The sequence below is a fragment of the Sapajus apella genome, unplaced genomic scaffold, assembly GCF_009761245.1.
Source record: "Sapajus apella isolate SASKATOON/1434 unplaced genomic scaffold, GSC_monkey_1.0 scaffold195, whole genome shotgun sequence".
NCBI classification, from domain to species: Eukaryota; Metazoa; Chordata; class Mammalia; order Primates; family Cebidae; genus Sapajus; species Sapajus apella.
Genome location: NW_022437135.1, coordinates 992,847 through 1,009,669, shown reverse-complemented (window position 1 = coordinate 1,009,669; position 16,823 = coordinate 992,847). Strand labels below are relative to the sequence as shown.

The window sequence follows — 16,823 nt, the reverse complement described above, 5'->3', positions numbered from 1 at the left end:
AACCCCTGAAAATGTACCAATGGAAAGCTAGCAAGCACCTTCTATATTTTTGGCATCACCACCAACCAAGGACCCGGTGCAGGGCAGCCTGCTTGGCCTCTGGCTACAGAAAGGCCAGCCCCTGCGGGAAGCCCTTCTTCATCCTGACAGTGTTCAGTGCACTACGCTTCCTTGCACAGAAACTCGTAAGATGCTTCTGGCTGATGAGAAAACTACGCTAAAACATGTCACTCCTCTAATGCAAAGGCCTCAGTGCCGTGCCGCCTCCCTAAGGTTTTACTGTTCACTGCCTTCAAAACCCATGTCTCCCCTCTGCCCCGCCCCCCACATCCCTTCCAGCTCACCCGATTACTCAGTTCCATTTTCAGCTCAGCAGCCTCTGAGGCTGGCCTACTTTTCAAGGCCACACGAGCAGAAAAATTTGGGCATTACGCAAACAGAACATAACTAGGACAAAGGCACAAAAAAAGGGGGTGGGGACCTGCAACGGTGTATACCAAGGAGGCAAGGATACAGGCAGGACTTGGTGAAATAGCCAATGGACAAGTTTGCAGTGGGGGCGGGAGAGGCTGGCGGGGAAAGACGGGCAGAGGCACAGAGTGTAACAGAGCAGGGCTTGGCCAGGACAGCCTGGAAAATCGAGCTGAAGACCAAGATGCACCAGGCAAGATCACTTTCCCCAGTGATAAGAGCTGTAAGGCTCACTTGGTTTTCAGTTGTCAGCCGAGTGGTTCTGAAAGTCTCGCCCCAGCCCGAACAGTGAGAAGCCTTACGCAGCTTCAAGCACATAGCAAGACCATGAGAACAGCATATTGATACAGAATTAGACCAGTTCTGGGGAGCGCAGTGCAGGCAGGAAGAGGCCCTCTCAGATCGCACTCTAGCTAATTAAGGTACTGTCCTGTGGGGTGACTCTCAGGGGCATGGTTTTTCGTTTTGAGAGAGTACAGTGGCACAATCCCAGCTCACTGCAATCTTTGCCTCCCTGGCTCAAGCAGTTCTCGTGTCTCAGCATCCCGAGTAGCTGGGACTACAGGCATGCAGCACGCCTGGCTAATTTTTGTATTTTTAGTAGAGACGGGGTTTCACTATGTTGGCCAGGCTGGTTTTGAACTCCTGGCCCCAAGTGATCCACCTGCCTCGCCTCCTAAAGTGCTGGGATTACAGGCGTGAGCCACCACGCACAGTAAAGAGGTATGTTTGTGAAGAAGTGAAAGGCCAAGTGTCACTCTACCAGGCTTTTTCTGAACTTCCAGCTCCATTAATATCCTGGCCTAAAGAACAAACCCCTTGCCTTCGCGGAGAAGATGGAACGTTTCATAGACACAGTCCCTGTCCCCAAACCCCTCCTTTTCAAGGAGCCTCTGGGTGTCCGGAGAACTGTTCTGAAGGAACTGTGCCTGCTGGTCCCTATTTGTTTCCATGTCACCTACTATGGCCAGCCAAAGTGGGGTGCAAAGGAGAGGGTACCCAGGCAGCAAGACAGTGCACCCCACGAGATGAGGCTGGCCCTACTTCCCCAGGGGCACCTGTGGATGCATCGCTCTGTCACTCCGCTTCTGTTGCCGCAGACTTGAGGAGCAGGGAGGCTGTGGTGCAAGGGGACCCTCAGTCACGGATGCGGAGCTGGCAGAGGCGAGAAGATGCAGCCTTCCGGATCCAGCGGAAGAGCTGGGCCAGCTTGTAGAGGAAGGGCAGGGAGGAAGGGGAAGCTGCAGGGCAGAGAGAGACTACTGTGAACGTCCTGCCCTTCCAGCCTGTCACTCTGCCATCTCCCACCCTGGGAGACTCCACTGCCTTGCAATTACGCATTTGTTTTTTGTTTGTTTGTTTTTGAGACAGGGTCTCACTCTGTCCCCTAAGCTGGGGTACAGTGCAGTCTGTGTTCAGTTCACTGAAGCCTCCATCTCCTGGGCTCAAGTGATCCTCCTGCTTAGACTCCCAAAGTGCTGGGATTACAGATGTGAGCCACCACACCTGGCCTGCTGGGCCAAAGTACGGTTTTTATTTTATTTTTTTGAGACAGAGTCTCACTCTGTCACCCAGGCTGGAATGCAGTGGTGTGATCTCAGCTCACTGCGACCTTCGCCTCCCGGGCTTCAGTGATTCTCCTGCCTCAGCCTCCAGAGTAGCTGGGACTATAGGCACATGCCACCACGCCCAACTAATTTTTGTATTTTTAGTAGGTAACAGGTTTCACCATGTTGGCCAGGCTGGTCTCGAACTCCTGACTTCAGGTGATTCACCTGCCTTGGCCTCCCAAAGTGCTGGGATTATGGGTGTTGCCCAGGATGGAGGGCAACAGCACAATCTCAGCTCACTGCAACCTCCCCCTCCTGGGTTCAAGCAATTCTCCCTGTCTCAGCCTCCCCCTCCTGGGTTCAAGCAATTCTCCCTGTCTCAGCCTCCCCCTCCTGGGTTCAAGCAATTCTCCCTGTCTCAGCCTCCCGAGTTGCTGGGATAATAGGCATGCACCACCACACCTGGTTTAGGTTTGTATTTTTAGTAGAGACGGGGTTTCACCATGTTGGCCAGGCTGTTCTTGAACTCCTGACCTCAGGTGATCCACCCACCTAGGCCTCCCGAAGTGCTGGGATTACAGGTGTGAGCCACCGCACCCAGCCTATTTTCCACATTTTCTAAAATGTATGAGTATTTCATTTACAACTTGTTTTGAATGAATGCTTCGTTAGACATTAACACTCGAATTCACACTTTTGTGACATTCTGATGAGGGGAAGTTTTTTTTAAATTCTGAGGTTCCAGTCAGAGTTCAGCCCAGAAAAAATCGGAAGGCTACGACTCAGTCCGCGTCCAGGAGTCAGCGGGCTGAGTGGACTTTCTCTCGGCTGCTCTCACAGATTCCAGGGCTGGTCTCTCCTTCCAGGTGGGGCTGACTCATGCCCAGTCCAGCAATTCCTCCTTGTGGAACTGACTCAGGGGGAAATGGCACAGGAGAGACCCCCATCCCCAGTAGGACTCTGACAGGTGTAGTGACAAGCACCCACTCCCACAGGCCCAGCCCCAACAAGGACCCTTCCCAGGAAGGATGGGGCACGAGTCTCTACCACTTACCTGGATCCAACCTCACCACCAGGAGACAGAGGATCAAGGCAGCCAGGAGGCTCTTTTTGAAGGGCAGAGAAAAGAAGTGGCTCACCGCAGAGTCCCAAAGCTGGCGAACCAACATCGGTAGTGACAGGAACTTGTGGGACACAGAGCCTGACCGGGAGACAGAGTACGGCGTCAGGAAAGTCAGGGGAGTCAGTTTCCTGGACCCCGACCTCTGCACTTGCTTTTAAGAGCTGAGCAAAAGGGTATTAAGTATTGGCTAAAGCCTCCGTGCCTTAACTGCAGATACTCTTGCAAATCTCATGCATATAAATTGTTTTCCTTAAGCATATTACTTATTTTGAGTATTTATTATTTACAATATTCAATATATCTTTGTAAAAGTTTTTTAAAACCTTTCAGAACAAGATCTGAAATACATAAAAAGCATCGTGTTATTAAAAAAAAAAAGTGAACGGAGAAATATAAAATACTTTCAAAATTTAAAAAGGGCACTTGTAGTACAAGGAAAAAAAAACTTTTACTTAAAAAAAAAAAGCAGTTGAGCAAAAGGGACTAAGAAATATTTTCTCACAGAGCTCATCAAGTAGCTCTAAAGGAAATACCAAAGGTCCCCAAAAATGTTTGAAAGACAGATCACATCACTATACTATCATCTCTTTAGTAGAGGACTTTAGGACTTTGACAGGCAACACCTATCTACTGGGTAAATCTGGCATATTTAGTGTTTTTTTAATGGTCTCATTTTTTTCACAGTCACGATGCCACTACTGATCAGTACAGGAGTTTGGTTTTTTGGGGTTTTTTTTTGAGATAGGGTCTCGCTCTGCCACCAGGCTGGAGTGCAGTGGCAAGGATCTCGGCTCACTGAAATGTCCGCCTCCCGGGTTCAAGCAATTCCTCTACCTCAGCCTCCTGAGTAGCTGGGACTACAGGCATCCGCCACCACGCCCAGCTAATTTTTTGTATTGCAGTAGAAATGGGGTTTCACCATGTTGGCCAGAACGGTCTCTATCTCCTGACCTCGTGATCTGCCTGCCTTGGCCTCCCAAAGTACTGGGATTACAGGCGTGAGCCACGGCGCCTGGCCAGCACAGGAGTTTTAACCTGCTCTATTTATGACCTTGGCCAGTTTACCCACTTGTAGGCAACCCAGTGGTCCTCTGCTCCTGGGAGGTCACCATATTGATGCAGACCCCCAATTAGTGTAGCACCCCCAATTACTACAGCCCAGGACTCCTGGGTACAGCGATCCTCCCACCTCAGCCTCTCAAGAATCTGGGACTACAGGCATATAGCACTACACCCAGCATTATTTCATAGCATTCTTTATATTCTGGCCTCAGGTGCATGCAGACAGTTATACAGAGCAATACTTCTGATTATCACATCAATGCAGAGAAATGAAGGGCAATACATACAGTGAAGAATTCACAAGTCTGGGACTGTGAATATAAACACGAACACTACCAACCTAAGAACAAGTGACGCCCAGTCCAGACAGAGCACCCGGAACTGCCATCAAACACCCTCTTCCCCTCCCCAGTAGGTGCAGGATAGAAGGCTGGGGAGCCACAAGCAGCCCCTGGAGCCAACAACCTGCTTGCAAAGAAGTCGTTGTGTCTCGGCAGGTTCATGCGCTGAAGCACACAAAGAAAAACACTTTGGATCCAGTCTCCTCATTAAGCAGAAGGGCTTTCGCGTAAAAAAGAACAAAAATGGAACAGACCTATTCTGTATGCTGGCAAGAGAAAAAACAGGGGTCAGTGAGTAAAAACTACCAGGAGAAAAGCCGAAATTCAACATTAGAAAGAATTCCCCACGGAGCTATCCAGAGTCGGAAAGTGCTGGTTCAAGAGATGGTGACTTTCTGTCCTTGGAAGTATTCACAACTACACTAGATCATCACTCAAGGAAAAGGGCGGAAAGGATTCAGGGACCAGGGAAAGGGTCTGCAGCAGAAGACCTTTACTGTCCCCTCGGGTTGGCTGGGCACAGTGGCTCACACCTGTAATCCCAGCACTTTGGGAGGCTGAGGAGGGCGGATCATGAGGTCAAGAGATGGAGACCATCCTGCCCAACATGGTGAAACCCCGTCTCTACTAAAAATGCGAAAATTAGCTGGGTGTGGTGGCGCACGCCTGTAGTCCCAGCTACTGAGGAAGCTGAGGCAGGAAAATCGCTTGAACCAGGGAGCCAGAGGTTGCAGTAAGCCAAGATCTTGCCACTGCACTCCAGCCTGGTGACAGAGTGAGACTCCATCTCAAAAAAAAAAGTCCCCTCGGAGCACAACAATCCCCACACTCCCCCTGCACCACCCCACACCACCTTGCATCATGCTAGCCAGGCATACAGTATGGGTCTTGACGCGGTTTTCCCCTAGAGGCCACCTTGGAAAACTGCACTCTAGCAGGCAAGGTGTACATCAATCATTGAAGAGAATGTTCAAGAGCTCTGGGGAGGGCAGAGAGGAGGCTGGGCAAGCTGAAGAGGTGTCATTTTTGTCTTGTAAGTCAAGTTACCAAGGTACCAAATGAGTTTCTTATTTTCCTTTCGTATCCCACAAGATCTCAGCTGTGTTTGTTTTGGGGCCAGCATTTAAAGGAGGAAGGACATCCCACCCAGGCCAGTATGATAGAAGCAAGAGGCCCAGTCAGAGGACTCCAAGGGGAAAATGACTTTCAAAAGACAAGTCAAGGTCCCAAGACCCAGCAACACCTTCCAAGGCCAACTTCAGAGGGCCTGGGCTTCACTTTGTTAAGCAACTCAACAGGCTTCCTCTTCTGTGATTCAAGAGTTATTCATATAAAGAACTGCTCCTAAGCTCCCAGGAGTTTCCCGATGATCCCCGAGGTACAGGGCAAGCCCACGACTCCACTTCACAGAGGTCACAGAGGGATAATGTCCTACCTTCCCGGTTTGGCTTCGGGGCCTCCTCAGAGCCTGAGTGTTCCTGTCCCTGCCGCTGCCTCGCTGTGTCAATGGCCTGAAGTATATCCAGTCGCTGTGCTTCACCAAAGGCTGCAGAGCCCACCACCAGCTCCTCAGCCTCCGACAAGCGGCCCAGAGGCAGCAGCACCCGCTGCACGTGGAATTCCGCCAAGGCTCCATACTCTGGAAGGTCTTGGTTGGCTGGGTCTTGGAGCCAAGCACCCACCACATCCAGCACAGCTCCAGGCTCTTGCATTTTGCTGTATAAAAGAATGCTGCAGTCCCAAAAAACCCAATCCCAACACAAGAAGAGTCAGTGCTCAATGAGTGGTTCATTTCTCTTGACCGCTATGCTTCTCCTATCCAACCCCTCCTCACTGTGTCCTCTAGGCCTTTCCGATGCAGCGTTGATGCTAGTGGGAATTCCCTATAACAAACCCATCACTAACAGCATACTCCAAGGGAAAAGTCTTTCCTCTAATATCAGGAAAAAGGAAAAGATGCTTACTTTGACCGTTTTTATTCAACTGGAGGTCATAGCCAGAGCAATTAGGCAACAGAAAGAAATAAAAAGTATCCCAACTAGAAAGAAGAAAGTCAAATTATCCCTGTTTACAGATAATAAGATCTCATATACAGAAAACTCTAAAGACTCCACCAAAAAAAAAGAACTAATAAACGGATTCAGTAAAGTTGTAGGATACAAAAATCAACGTATAAAAAACAGCATTTCTATATGCTATAGTGAACCACTGGAAAAGGAGATCAAGAAAACAATTCCAGCCAGGCACAGTGGCTCACATCTGTAATCCCAGCACTTTGGGAGGCCGAGGTGGGCAGATCACAAGGTCAGGAGTTCGAGACCAGCCTGGCCAACATGGCGAAACCCTGTCTCTACTAAAAATACAAAAAAAAATTAGTCAGGCACAGTGGCGCACGTCTGTAATCCCAGCTACTCAGAAGGCTGAGGCAGGAGAATTGCTTGAACCCGGGAGGCAGAGGCGGCAGTGAGCCAAGATCGAGCCACTGCACTCTAGTCTGGGCAACAGAGCAAGAGTCCGTTTAAGAAAAAAAATTCCATTTACAATAGCTACCAAAAAAATAAGATACCTAGGAATAAATTCAACCAAGCTGGTAAAAGATCTCTACACTGAAAACCATAAAACATCGATGAAAGAAGTTGAAGGGGACACAAAAAAATAGAAAGATATTCTGTGTTCATTCACAAATTGGAAGAATATTATCAAAATCCCCAAAGCAATCTACACATTTAACGCAATCTCTATGAAAATCCCAATGGCATTCTTCACAGAAATAGAAAAAACCATCCTGAAATTCGTATGGAACCACGAAAGACCCCAGATGACTAAAGCAATCGTGAGCAAAAAGAACGAAGCTGGACGTATCAGATTACCTGACTTTAAACTATACTACAGAAAGCTCTAACAGTAACCGCACAGTATGGTACAGCATAAAAACAGACAAAATGGAACAGACCAGGGAGCCCAGAAATAAATTCATGCACCTAGAGCCAACTGATTTTCAACAAAGGTGCCGAGAACACACACAGGGAAAAAGAATCTCTTCAATAAACGGTGCTGGGAAAATCAGATATCCATGTGCAGGAGAGCAGACCCCTACCTTTCCCCACATGCAAAACTTAACCCGAAACAGATTAAAGACTTAAATGTAAAACCTGAAACTATGAAACTACTAGAAGAAAACATAGGAGAAATGCCTCACAACACTGGGCTGAGCAAGGGTTTTTCTAAAGACTTTAAAAGCACCGATGACAAAAGCAAAAATGGACAAATGAAATTTCATCAAAACTTCTGCAGCACAGCAAAGGAAGCAATTAAGAGTGAAGAAACAACCTACAGAATGGGAGAAAATATTTGCAAACTATCCATCCGACAGGGAGCTAATATCCAGAATATATAAGGAACTTAAACAACAGCCAAAAAAAAAAAAAAAAAAAAAAAACAAAAACACCAGATTTAAAAACAGGTAAAAGACCTCAACAGACATTTCTCAAAAGATGACATACCACAGCCACCAGGTATATGAAAAAATGTCCAACGTCACAAATCTTCAGGGAAATTTCAAAACCACAATGAGACATCCCTCCCTCCAGTTACAACAGCTATTATCAAAAAGACGAAAGGAAGCAAGTACTGGAGAGGATGTGGAGAGGGAGCACTTACACACTCTTGATGGGACTGTAAACTGGTGCAGCCACTATGGAAAACAGAATGCAGGCTTCTTTACAAAATTAAAAATCGGAAAGACGGCACTTTTTTTATAAGTGGTGGCAAGCACTGAGAGAATGCCATGAAAGCCTTGGGCACACTGCGAGAGTATTCGCTGCCTCCCCACCCTCAAGTGCCACATGCTGCCCCTCTACTGCCAGTGAATCTCTGAGCCTAAGCAAATTGTTGCCAAGCCCCGCTTCTGGTACTTTCTATTTCAACTAAAGAAGAAAAAGTGTTCAGGGCAAAGTGTCTACCGGGCAGGTGTTCAAGAAATCCCCTGCAAGTGAAGACCTTTGGTATCGGGGTATACTACAGCTCCTGCAGCAGCATCCACAGTATGTATGCAGAACAGCCAGACCTGACCACCATGGGTGCTGTCACCCAGTGCTCCCAAGACGGGCACCCAGCACCGTGACCCGGGCCTACGCCATCCAGATCATGAAGGTGGAGGTGATTGCAGCCACCTCCATCAAAGATCAGAGTGCCACAAGCAGTTCCACAATTCCAAGGTCACATTCCTGCTGCCCCACCAGGTCTTGCATCTTCTGCACAAGCCACACTCCAACACCAAGAGTCCCAATACCTTCTTCCAGGTACAGAGAACTTTCGCAGGCTGTCATCAAAATAAACTCAAGAATGCCCAGGTGAAAAAATAAAAATAGAACCATCACATGATCTAGCAATCCATTATCTCCCATGTTTAATGAGCACTATTCACAACAGCCAAGACATGAAATCAACCTAAGTATCCAACAGCAGATGAATACAGAAAATGTGTGCATATAATACACACACACACACACACACACACACACACACAAATGGAATACTATATAGCCATAAAGAAGAATAAAATCTTATCATTCATGACAATACAGGTGGACCCTGGAGCCATCACATTAAGTGAAATAAGCCAGCCACAGAAAGATAAATACTACATGATTTCACTCATATGAAATCTTTAATAAAAAAAAAAAAAGTTGATTTCATAGAAGCAGGGAGTAGAACAGTGGTTACCAGAGACTGGGGAAAGAAAGAAGAAAAGGAAGACGGAAAGAGGTTGGTCACTGGGTACAAACTCACAATGGGGCAGAAGGAGTAAGGTGTGGTGTTCTATTGCACAGTAAGGCGGTATGGTCAACAGCAAGGGACTGTATATTACAAAATAGCCGGAAGAGAGGCTTCTAAATGTTCTTGCCACAAACAAATGATAAATGCATGAGGTGATGGATATGCTAACTACCCTGATTTGATCATTATACAACATACATATGGTATATATTGAAATGTGAAATTTACCCTATAAATATGTACAAGTGTCAATTTAAAACAAAAATTTTTTTTTGAAACAGAGTCTCACACTGTCACCCAGGCTGCAGTGCAGTGGTGCGATCTTGGCTCACTGCAACCTCCGCTTCCCAGGTTCAAGTGATTCTCCTGCCTCAGCCTCTCAAGTAGCTGAGATTACAGGTGCATGCCACCACATCCAGCTTATTTTTTTTTGTATTTTTAGGAGAGATGGAGTGTCACCATGTTAGCCAGGCTGGTCTCGATCTCCTGACTTCGTGATTTGCCTGCCTTGGCCTTCCAAAGTGCTGGGATTACAGGTGTGGGCCACTGTGCACAGCCCTTTTTTTTTTTTTTTTATATAAGAATTAGGAATTCCTAGGAAGCAGCAAGCTGCTCTTTCAGCTCTGCCCACTCTGTCATCCCATGTCACTCCTATTCCCTGTCCCCTTCCTTCTTTACATCTATTCTACTCCTAAATTCTCCTCCCTTATCCTTTATTGCTATGTATGGAGGGCTGGGGGGGAAAAAAGTGAAGGGAAAGAATGAGATTTGGAGGGAAATGGTAGGTAAGGGGAAAAGAGGAGCTATTAGGCCCAGATTTAGGAGAGGAGATGAATATCCCCTTGTTTCTGAGCCGATCTGATGAGTCAGCAAAGGAGACTGACTTACCACAGTTCTAGGACTTTGGGGGGTAGCTTTTCAGGAACTTGGTAATACTGAAGAACCCAGGAGAGGACTTCTTGCCACCGATCCATTTCTGCCAGGGCCTGGATCCCCACAACACACAGGGAGCACTTCACTTCCAAGGAGCTGTCAGCAGAAAAACCAATTTCAGTTAGAAGTGGTTCCCCTCCATTTCCATTTCCATTCCCACCTCCACCAGCTCCCAACTCAGCAGCCATCATGTCCCTCATCCCGTTAGTATTTAGATGGGCTTCACAATTGGTCTCATGGGCTGCCTTTTCGCCCAGGCACGAAAAGTTCGTGTAAACATTTTAAGAGGCAAGTCAGCTGAATTGCTCAATGTTCATCTTTGTATCCAGGTGAAATCAGACTTAAATGAAGAGGAACGGTAATCCTGAGGGGCAAATAACACACAGCACCAGTGTGTGGGTGAAAAAAGCTGGAACTGAGTTTGCTCAGTGAATAAATGGGCTTGGAGCATTCTGAATGAGTGGAGGTATAGGAACTCCACACCTGGCCTCAGCACCACCTAGTAAGGTTCCTCCAGACACCCAGAAGCAAAGCCTTCCACATTCACTGAAATGAGCTCCCACCCAGCCCCCTTAAGCACAGCCAGAGCTCTCCAGTTCATCCTTCTCTGCGGTCAGCTTTAAGTATTCTACCTACCGCCTCCCTAGTATGGCCTAATCCAATTTTACAATGCAGAGAAATGACGCCCTCACCTGCCATATAAGGCTGGTGGCATTAGAAAGAGCAATGCAGGCCCAAGGTTTTTTCCTCCAGATTCTTTTTTTCTCTTCTTTTTGGTAGAGAAGGGGGCTCGTTATGTTACCCAGGCTGGTCTCAAACTCCTGAGCTCAATCAATCCTCCTGCCTCGGCCTCCCTAACTGTTGGGATTACAGGCGTAAACCCCCGCGCCTGGCCCTGAATTCATTCTTTAATCCAGTCCTCCAATGGGACGAGCACACTGTTCCTGCCACGATCCCCATTCCCCATCATCAGCCAAAGTCAGGAGTAAACAACCTGGTGGGAAGGCAGTTACCTAGGAGAGGGCTTTCACCACCTGCTTACTGACAGAGTTTAACACTTAATACACATTCAGCCTTCCCATCATGTCATTCTGCCCTGGAACAAGGAGCAAAGAATTGGCTGTGGGTTCCCTGCTAAGCTCTTGTTACTCGACTTCCTTATTCTGTAGAATGGGCACACGATGAGCAAACACCCTCTCTGAGAGAAACCACTGATAAAGCTCCTTATGAGCAATCTGGGAATGACAGAACCCCTGAGACCTTGAGCCCCACCCCAAGAGCACCCGGAAATGGGTTCCTTTCCGAGCCCAGCACGTACGTGCCCGCGGGTTCCTCTGCCAGGGCGTGGTTGGCCAGACTCTGCCAGGCCCGTTCGCAGGTCTCCAGCGCCGCCCGAAAGTCCAGGTGCACTACCAAGAGGTCGGCCGCCTCCTCCAGCAGGTCCACCGCCGGTGCCCGGGCCCGGGCGGCGCGCACCGGCTCGCTGCTGCGCAGGGGCCCCCCGAGCCCCCGGAGGGGGCCTGCAGAGATGGAGGAGTCGCTCTTCATTACTAGTCCCGGCCCAGGGCCCAGCTCCTCAGACGTCGGAGTGACCGCCTCTCCGGAGGCTCCGGGATATGCCAAGTTGGCCTGAGCGAAGAGGGAAAGTCTTCATCTCCTTGCCCACACCCCCTCCCGAGATCGATTCCCGGAGAAAGAAAAGGAAGGGGCCTGAGGCAAAGGCTGGGCTCGCCTGGCGGCTGGGGAAGCAGTTTACACATCGGATTTGCAGGATTCTTGCATCCCTGAACTACCTGGCCCTAGCTTCTCCGGCCCCGCGACACGTGCAGGAACTGCCTCAGCAGTGGGATCCTGGCTACGAACAAAGACTCTCAGCCGGCCGCCCCACAACGGTGCGGACATCTTTCGCGCTCGCCCCGCCCCGCCCCGCAGACGCGCGGCGGCGCGGGGTGCTCTGGGAGTTGTGGTTCCCCAGCTCTCGGCTCTATAATAGAATCAGGCGGGAAAGTGCGGACTACAACCCCCAGCACGCCGCGCCCCGGAAGCCGTCCCTGTCCCGTGAGAAAACAAACCGCTGCTACAGCTTCGGGGTGGGGAAGTCGGGGCAGGTGGACCGCTCACAACACCGAAGCTGTCTTGTGAAATGGAGGGGTCCTCACTAGCCAGTTCCAGCGGAGGCTGACGGAAGAAATGCCAGCAATGGATGTGCAGCTACATGCACGCTTCTAACTCAGAGCTTCTGCGGCGGTGGCGATCAGGGAATCTGTAATGTCAGGGCTGAGGCAGAGCTGATCGAACATTCTGGCACCCTTAGTCTTGGACTGATTCACACTTTCTCCGCGTTCCCTCCGGAGTTTTCTGTGGGGGGATGAATATTGCCTGGTGAGGCTGAGGGAATTAGGGCGGAAACCTTCACAAAGAGTACTAAGAATATGTTGGTCCAAAGGGCAGTGTTCCAAAATGAACAGTGAACCCACCGACGCGGGGCTGGGGGCGCTGAACATGGGGCCTCATTTTGTCTCTGCTCTGTGCCCCACCCTGGATTTGTTGTTAGAAAAATCTGGGGTTAAATGTAGACGCCAATTCTACCTCCCCAGTGTTGCCACTTCCAATCTGTCTTATGTTTTGTATCTCTCCTTATTTATCGCCATCTACATACTAATGTCTATGTTTTACTTATTTTTTGTTGTCTCTTTCCTTCCACTGTGATATTAACTCAGGAAGGCAGACGTTTTTGTCTCTCGTTCACCGTGGGAACTTCATGCCTTGAACAATGCCTGCTACCTATAGGTAGTAAAAAAAGTGTTTGTGGAATAAATGAAGTCCTGGCTTCACTTTTATCTGGTTACAGGGTCCATATTTCTCTTTCCTCAGAGTCTGATGGACTTGGTTCTGCCTCAGCTTCCCATGCAGACTTTCTGGAAGAGAATGGACAGCCCAGAAGGTGGGTGTGTGTATGTATGGCGACAAGGGCAGGGGATGTGTGATGTGAGCAGGTGTCTGTCTAATCTAATTTCTAGGGCAGCAAATGATTCTAGGGAAGTTTTGAAGACAGTTCAAAGGGCAGAGAACTGGGAAGAAACGAAAACCAAGATGACCTAACACAAATGAGGGAAGCTTGGCAAAGCCCAGGTGAAACAGAATATATTAATAAGTGTGATTTATGGATATGTGTGAGATTACTATTATAGCTACAATTTACCAAATACTCTGTTTCCAGTACTTTATTATAAAGTGCATGATTCACAGTATGGTTTTGATTTTCACGGTGTTCTTAGCTTACATTGTATAACTTGCTCATGGAATGACTGTGAATCCCCTGAATAGAAGCATACTTAGTTCTGTCCCTGCAGAGCAGAGTAGTGGCTCAATGCCTTTGGCCCAAAAGAGCCTCTGTTTGACTGAGATTTGTCACTTACTAGTTGTGTGACCTCGGGAATTTATTTACATAAGCTCTGATTTCCTCACCTGTAAAATTGGCGTAACAGTTTGTCCTTAACTCTCAAAGGCTGAGGGAAGAATTAAGTAAGATTGCGTACAATGCACCAGGCACGTTAAGTACTGAAAAATGTGAGCCAGGCCTGGGAAGACCGAACATGCTCAGAAGCGGCCAGCTCTAAGTGGCTGACGCCTGGAAAAGCCCCTTTCCTTAATCCCTAACAAATTTCTTGCTATTCCAAATTTGTCCAGGAGATGGATGCACAGTCTTAAAAGAAGCAGCCTTGCTAAAAATAAATTTGCCTGTTTAGTAGTGAGACAGCCAGAATGAGGTCAAGATATTTCAGGCAAAAGAGAGGAGAGCTAGAAACCATATGAAAATATGATTGTATTTCATTTCTGATTCACCCATTTTTCAACTATTCCTCGGCTGCATATCAGCCCGTACATAACCACTGTTTCGCACTATTATGCCTACAAATGGATTCCTCAACACACATCCACTGGGATACATCATCTCCATGTCTGCAAGGACCCAGAATTTCTCAGGCGAAGACACAGAAATCCCAAACAGAATCGAATTCATTCTCCCCCTGGGAGAACATGAACAGGAATTATCTTTACCTAGCCAACCTTCTCTCTCCAAGTTGGGCCTCATGGGACAGCCTTTGAAACCACCTCTTCTTCTCCTCTCATTTCCTCATCCTTGGTATAAAAAAACACTGTGGAACTAAGGACAGTCTTTTCAGATGTATAAGGCCAGGCCCATATTAATATTTGTATTGTTAGAATTGTTTCATTGGGGAAGACTAGCTGAGCACCTGAGATGCCAGCATCCTCATTACGACCCCTCCCCTAACCCTACCCAGGCTCTGGAACTCAGGGCTCTTCCTTCCATTTGGCAGAGGGCTCAGGGCGGCTCCTTCACCTGAGGACGCAGATTTGCTCAGCCTGCTGGGGATGAGTTGATGATTTTGTAGCAGAAGGGACTAGAAGTGAGAGGCACAGTTTGAATCCTGGTTCCTTCAGGCAGGGCACAGTGTTCATGCCTGTAATCCCAGCACTTTGGGAGGCTGAGGCAGGAGGATTGCTTGAGCTTAGAAGTTCAAGACCAACCTGGGCAACATGGTGAAACCCTGTCTCTACAAAAATTTCAAAAATTAACTGGGTGTGGTGGCGCATGCCTATAGTCTCAGCTGCTCGGGAGGCTGAGGTGAGAGGATTCCTTGAGCTCAGTAGGTCAAGGCCGCGGTGAGCTGAGATCACACCGTTGCACTCCAGCCTAGGTGACAGAATGAGATCTTGCCTCAAATCAAATAAATAAAAATTTAAAAGGAATCCTGGTTCCTTCAGTGACAAAGCCAGATGACCTCTAGAAAGTTGCCACATTTCTTCATGCGTCAGTCCTGTCATCTGGGGACACTGATACCAACACCTGCAGCGTAGGGTGGCCATGAGGAGCAGAAGAAACCATGTGAGGGGCCATTGCACACTGTCAACAACTGGACTCGTTCAGGCTGATTTAAGGCAAGAAAGAAGAAAGAATCTCGGCCAGGCGTGGTGGCTCACGCCTGTAATCCCAGCATTTTGGGAGGCCGGGGCGGGCAGATCACTTGAGGCCAGGAGTTCAAGATAAGCTTGGCCAACATGGTGAAAAACCATCTCTACCAAAAATACAAAAATTATCTGGGCCTTGTGGCACGCGCCTGTAGTCCCAGCTACTCCGTAGGCTGAGACAGGAGAATCGCTTGAACACAGGAGGCAGAGGTTGCCGTGAGCCGAGATTTGCACCACTGCACTCCAGCCTGGGCAACAGACCAAGACTCTGCCTCAATTAAAAAAAAGAAGAAGAAGGAATCTCATAGCACCCCAAAGTTCTGTAATACAACTTTCTGATCTAGAATCCAATTTTTTTTTTTTTTTTTTTTTTTTTTGAGACAGGGTCTCGCTTTGCCACCCAGGCTGTAGTGCAGTGGTGCGATCTTGGCTCACTCACAGTCTCTGCCTCCTAGGTTCAAGCGATTCTCCTGCCTCGGCCACCCGAGTAGCTGGGATTACAGTTGTGTGCCACCACGCCTGGCTCATTTTTGTATTCTTAGTAGAGATGGGGTTTTGCCATGTTGGCCAGGCTGGTCACAAACTCCTGGTCTTAAGCGATCCACCTGCCTCAGCCTCCCAAAGTGCTGGGACTATAGGCATGAGCCACCGTGCCCAGCCCTAGAATCCAATTCTTGAGTCTTCCACGCAAAAGGAAAAATGCCCACATCTGGCCAGTCCCAGTGACTCATGCCTATAATCCTAGCACTTTGGGAGGCCAAGGCGGGAGAATCACTTGAGCCCAGGAGTTTGAGACCAGCCTGGGCAGTATAGCGAGACCCCATCTCTATTGGAAAATGTTTTCTAATTAGCTGTGCGTGGTGGCACGCACCTATAGTCACAGCTACTTGAGAGGCTGCGGCAGGAGGATCGCTTGAGCCCTGGAGTTCAAGGCTGCAGTAAGTTATGATGCACTCGAACCTTCAAGCCTGGGCGACAGAGCAAGACCGTGTCTCAAAAAATAAAAATAAGAAGCCTACATCTGAGGTTAACCTAGCCTGTCTTGCCCTCTCCACACTGGTCCCACATTTCAGGCCAGTAAACAGCATCCTCCGCTGCCCCTTCAAACCCCAGCCAGCCAGAGCCCCTTAGTACAGGGACATGCATGGCAAAGCTCTGAGTGCAATATGATCAGACTAATGGTGGGCCTTTGGCCAGAAGCCAGCCAAGGAGATAAGTATGGGTAGGATGGAGGTGGCGTTTTTCCAGGATGGTTAAGGCACGCCTCCCTTGCCCCAGACCTTTATCAGTGGGATGGCATTTTTATGGCTCTTTTTTTTTTTTTTTTTTTTTTTTTTGAGACGGAGTTTTGCTCTTGTTACCCAGGCTGGAGTGCAATGGCGCGATCTCAGCTCACTGCAACCTCCGCCTCCCGGGTTCAGGCAATTCTCCTGCCTCAGCCTCCTGAGTAGCTGGGACTACAGGCATGCGCCGCCATGCCCAGCTAATTTTTTGTAGTTTTAGTAGAGACGGGGTTTCACCATGTTGACCAGGATGGTCTTGATCTCTTGACCTCGTGATCCACCCGCC

At 48.5% G+C, this 16,823-nt stretch overlaps 2 protein-coding genes across 3 annotated transcripts; one reads left to right on the top strand and one right to left on the bottom strand.

The window, feature by feature from the left end:
• Positions 1 to 1,071: 1,071 nt before the first annotated feature.
• On the bottom strand, positions 1,072 to 12,174 carry PEX26 (peroxisomal biogenesis factor 26). Of its 2 annotated transcripts, none has more exons than XM_032269582.1 (5): positions 11,578 to 11,884; positions 10,215 to 10,355; positions 5,983 to 6,263; positions 3,076 to 3,222; positions 1,072 to 1,712 (listed from the first exon to the last, which is right to left on the bottom strand). In XM_032269582.1, exons 1-5 carry the CDS (start codon positions 11,805 to 11,807, stop codon positions 1,609 to 1,611), a joined length of 903 nt encoding a protein of 300 aa, XP_032125473.1. In that variant the 5' UTR covers positions 11,808 to 11,884; the 3' UTR covers positions 1,072 to 1,608. The 2 variants fall into 2 exon arrangements, with proteins under 2 accessions (XP_032125473.1, XP_032125472.1); XM_032269581.1 differs by having other exon boundaries at positions 1,226 to 1,712; positions 5,983 to 6,278; positions 11,578 to 12,174.
• LOC116543758 lies at positions 11,025 to 13,102 on the top strand. Its single transcript, XM_032269583.1, has one exon. The coding sequence runs from the start codon at positions 11,876 to 11,878 to the stop codon at positions 12,419 to 12,421; it is 546 nt and encodes a 181-aa protein (XP_032125474.1). The 5' UTR covers positions 11,025 to 11,875; the 3' UTR covers positions 12,422 to 13,102.
• Positions 13,103 to 16,823: the final 3,721 nt, after the last annotated feature.

Coding starts and splice junctions, on each gene's coding strand:
- PEX26 (XM_032269581.1), bottom strand. CDS start 11,807: ATGAAGAGCGACTCCTCCATCTCTGCAGGCCCCCTCCGGGGGCTCGGG. Junction 10,356..11,577: donor GCAGAGGAACCCGCGGGCAC/GTACGTGCTGGG, acceptor TTCTGCTGACAG/CTCCTTGGAAGTGAAGTGCT. Junction 3,223..5,982: donor CCCGAAGCCAAACCGGGAAG/GTAGGACATTAT, acceptor TCTCCCGGTCAG/GCTCTGTGTCCCACAAGTTC.
- LOC116543758 (XM_032269583.1), top strand. CDS start 11,876: ATGCCAAGTTGGCCTGAGCGAAGAGGGAAAGTCTTCATCTCCTTGCCC.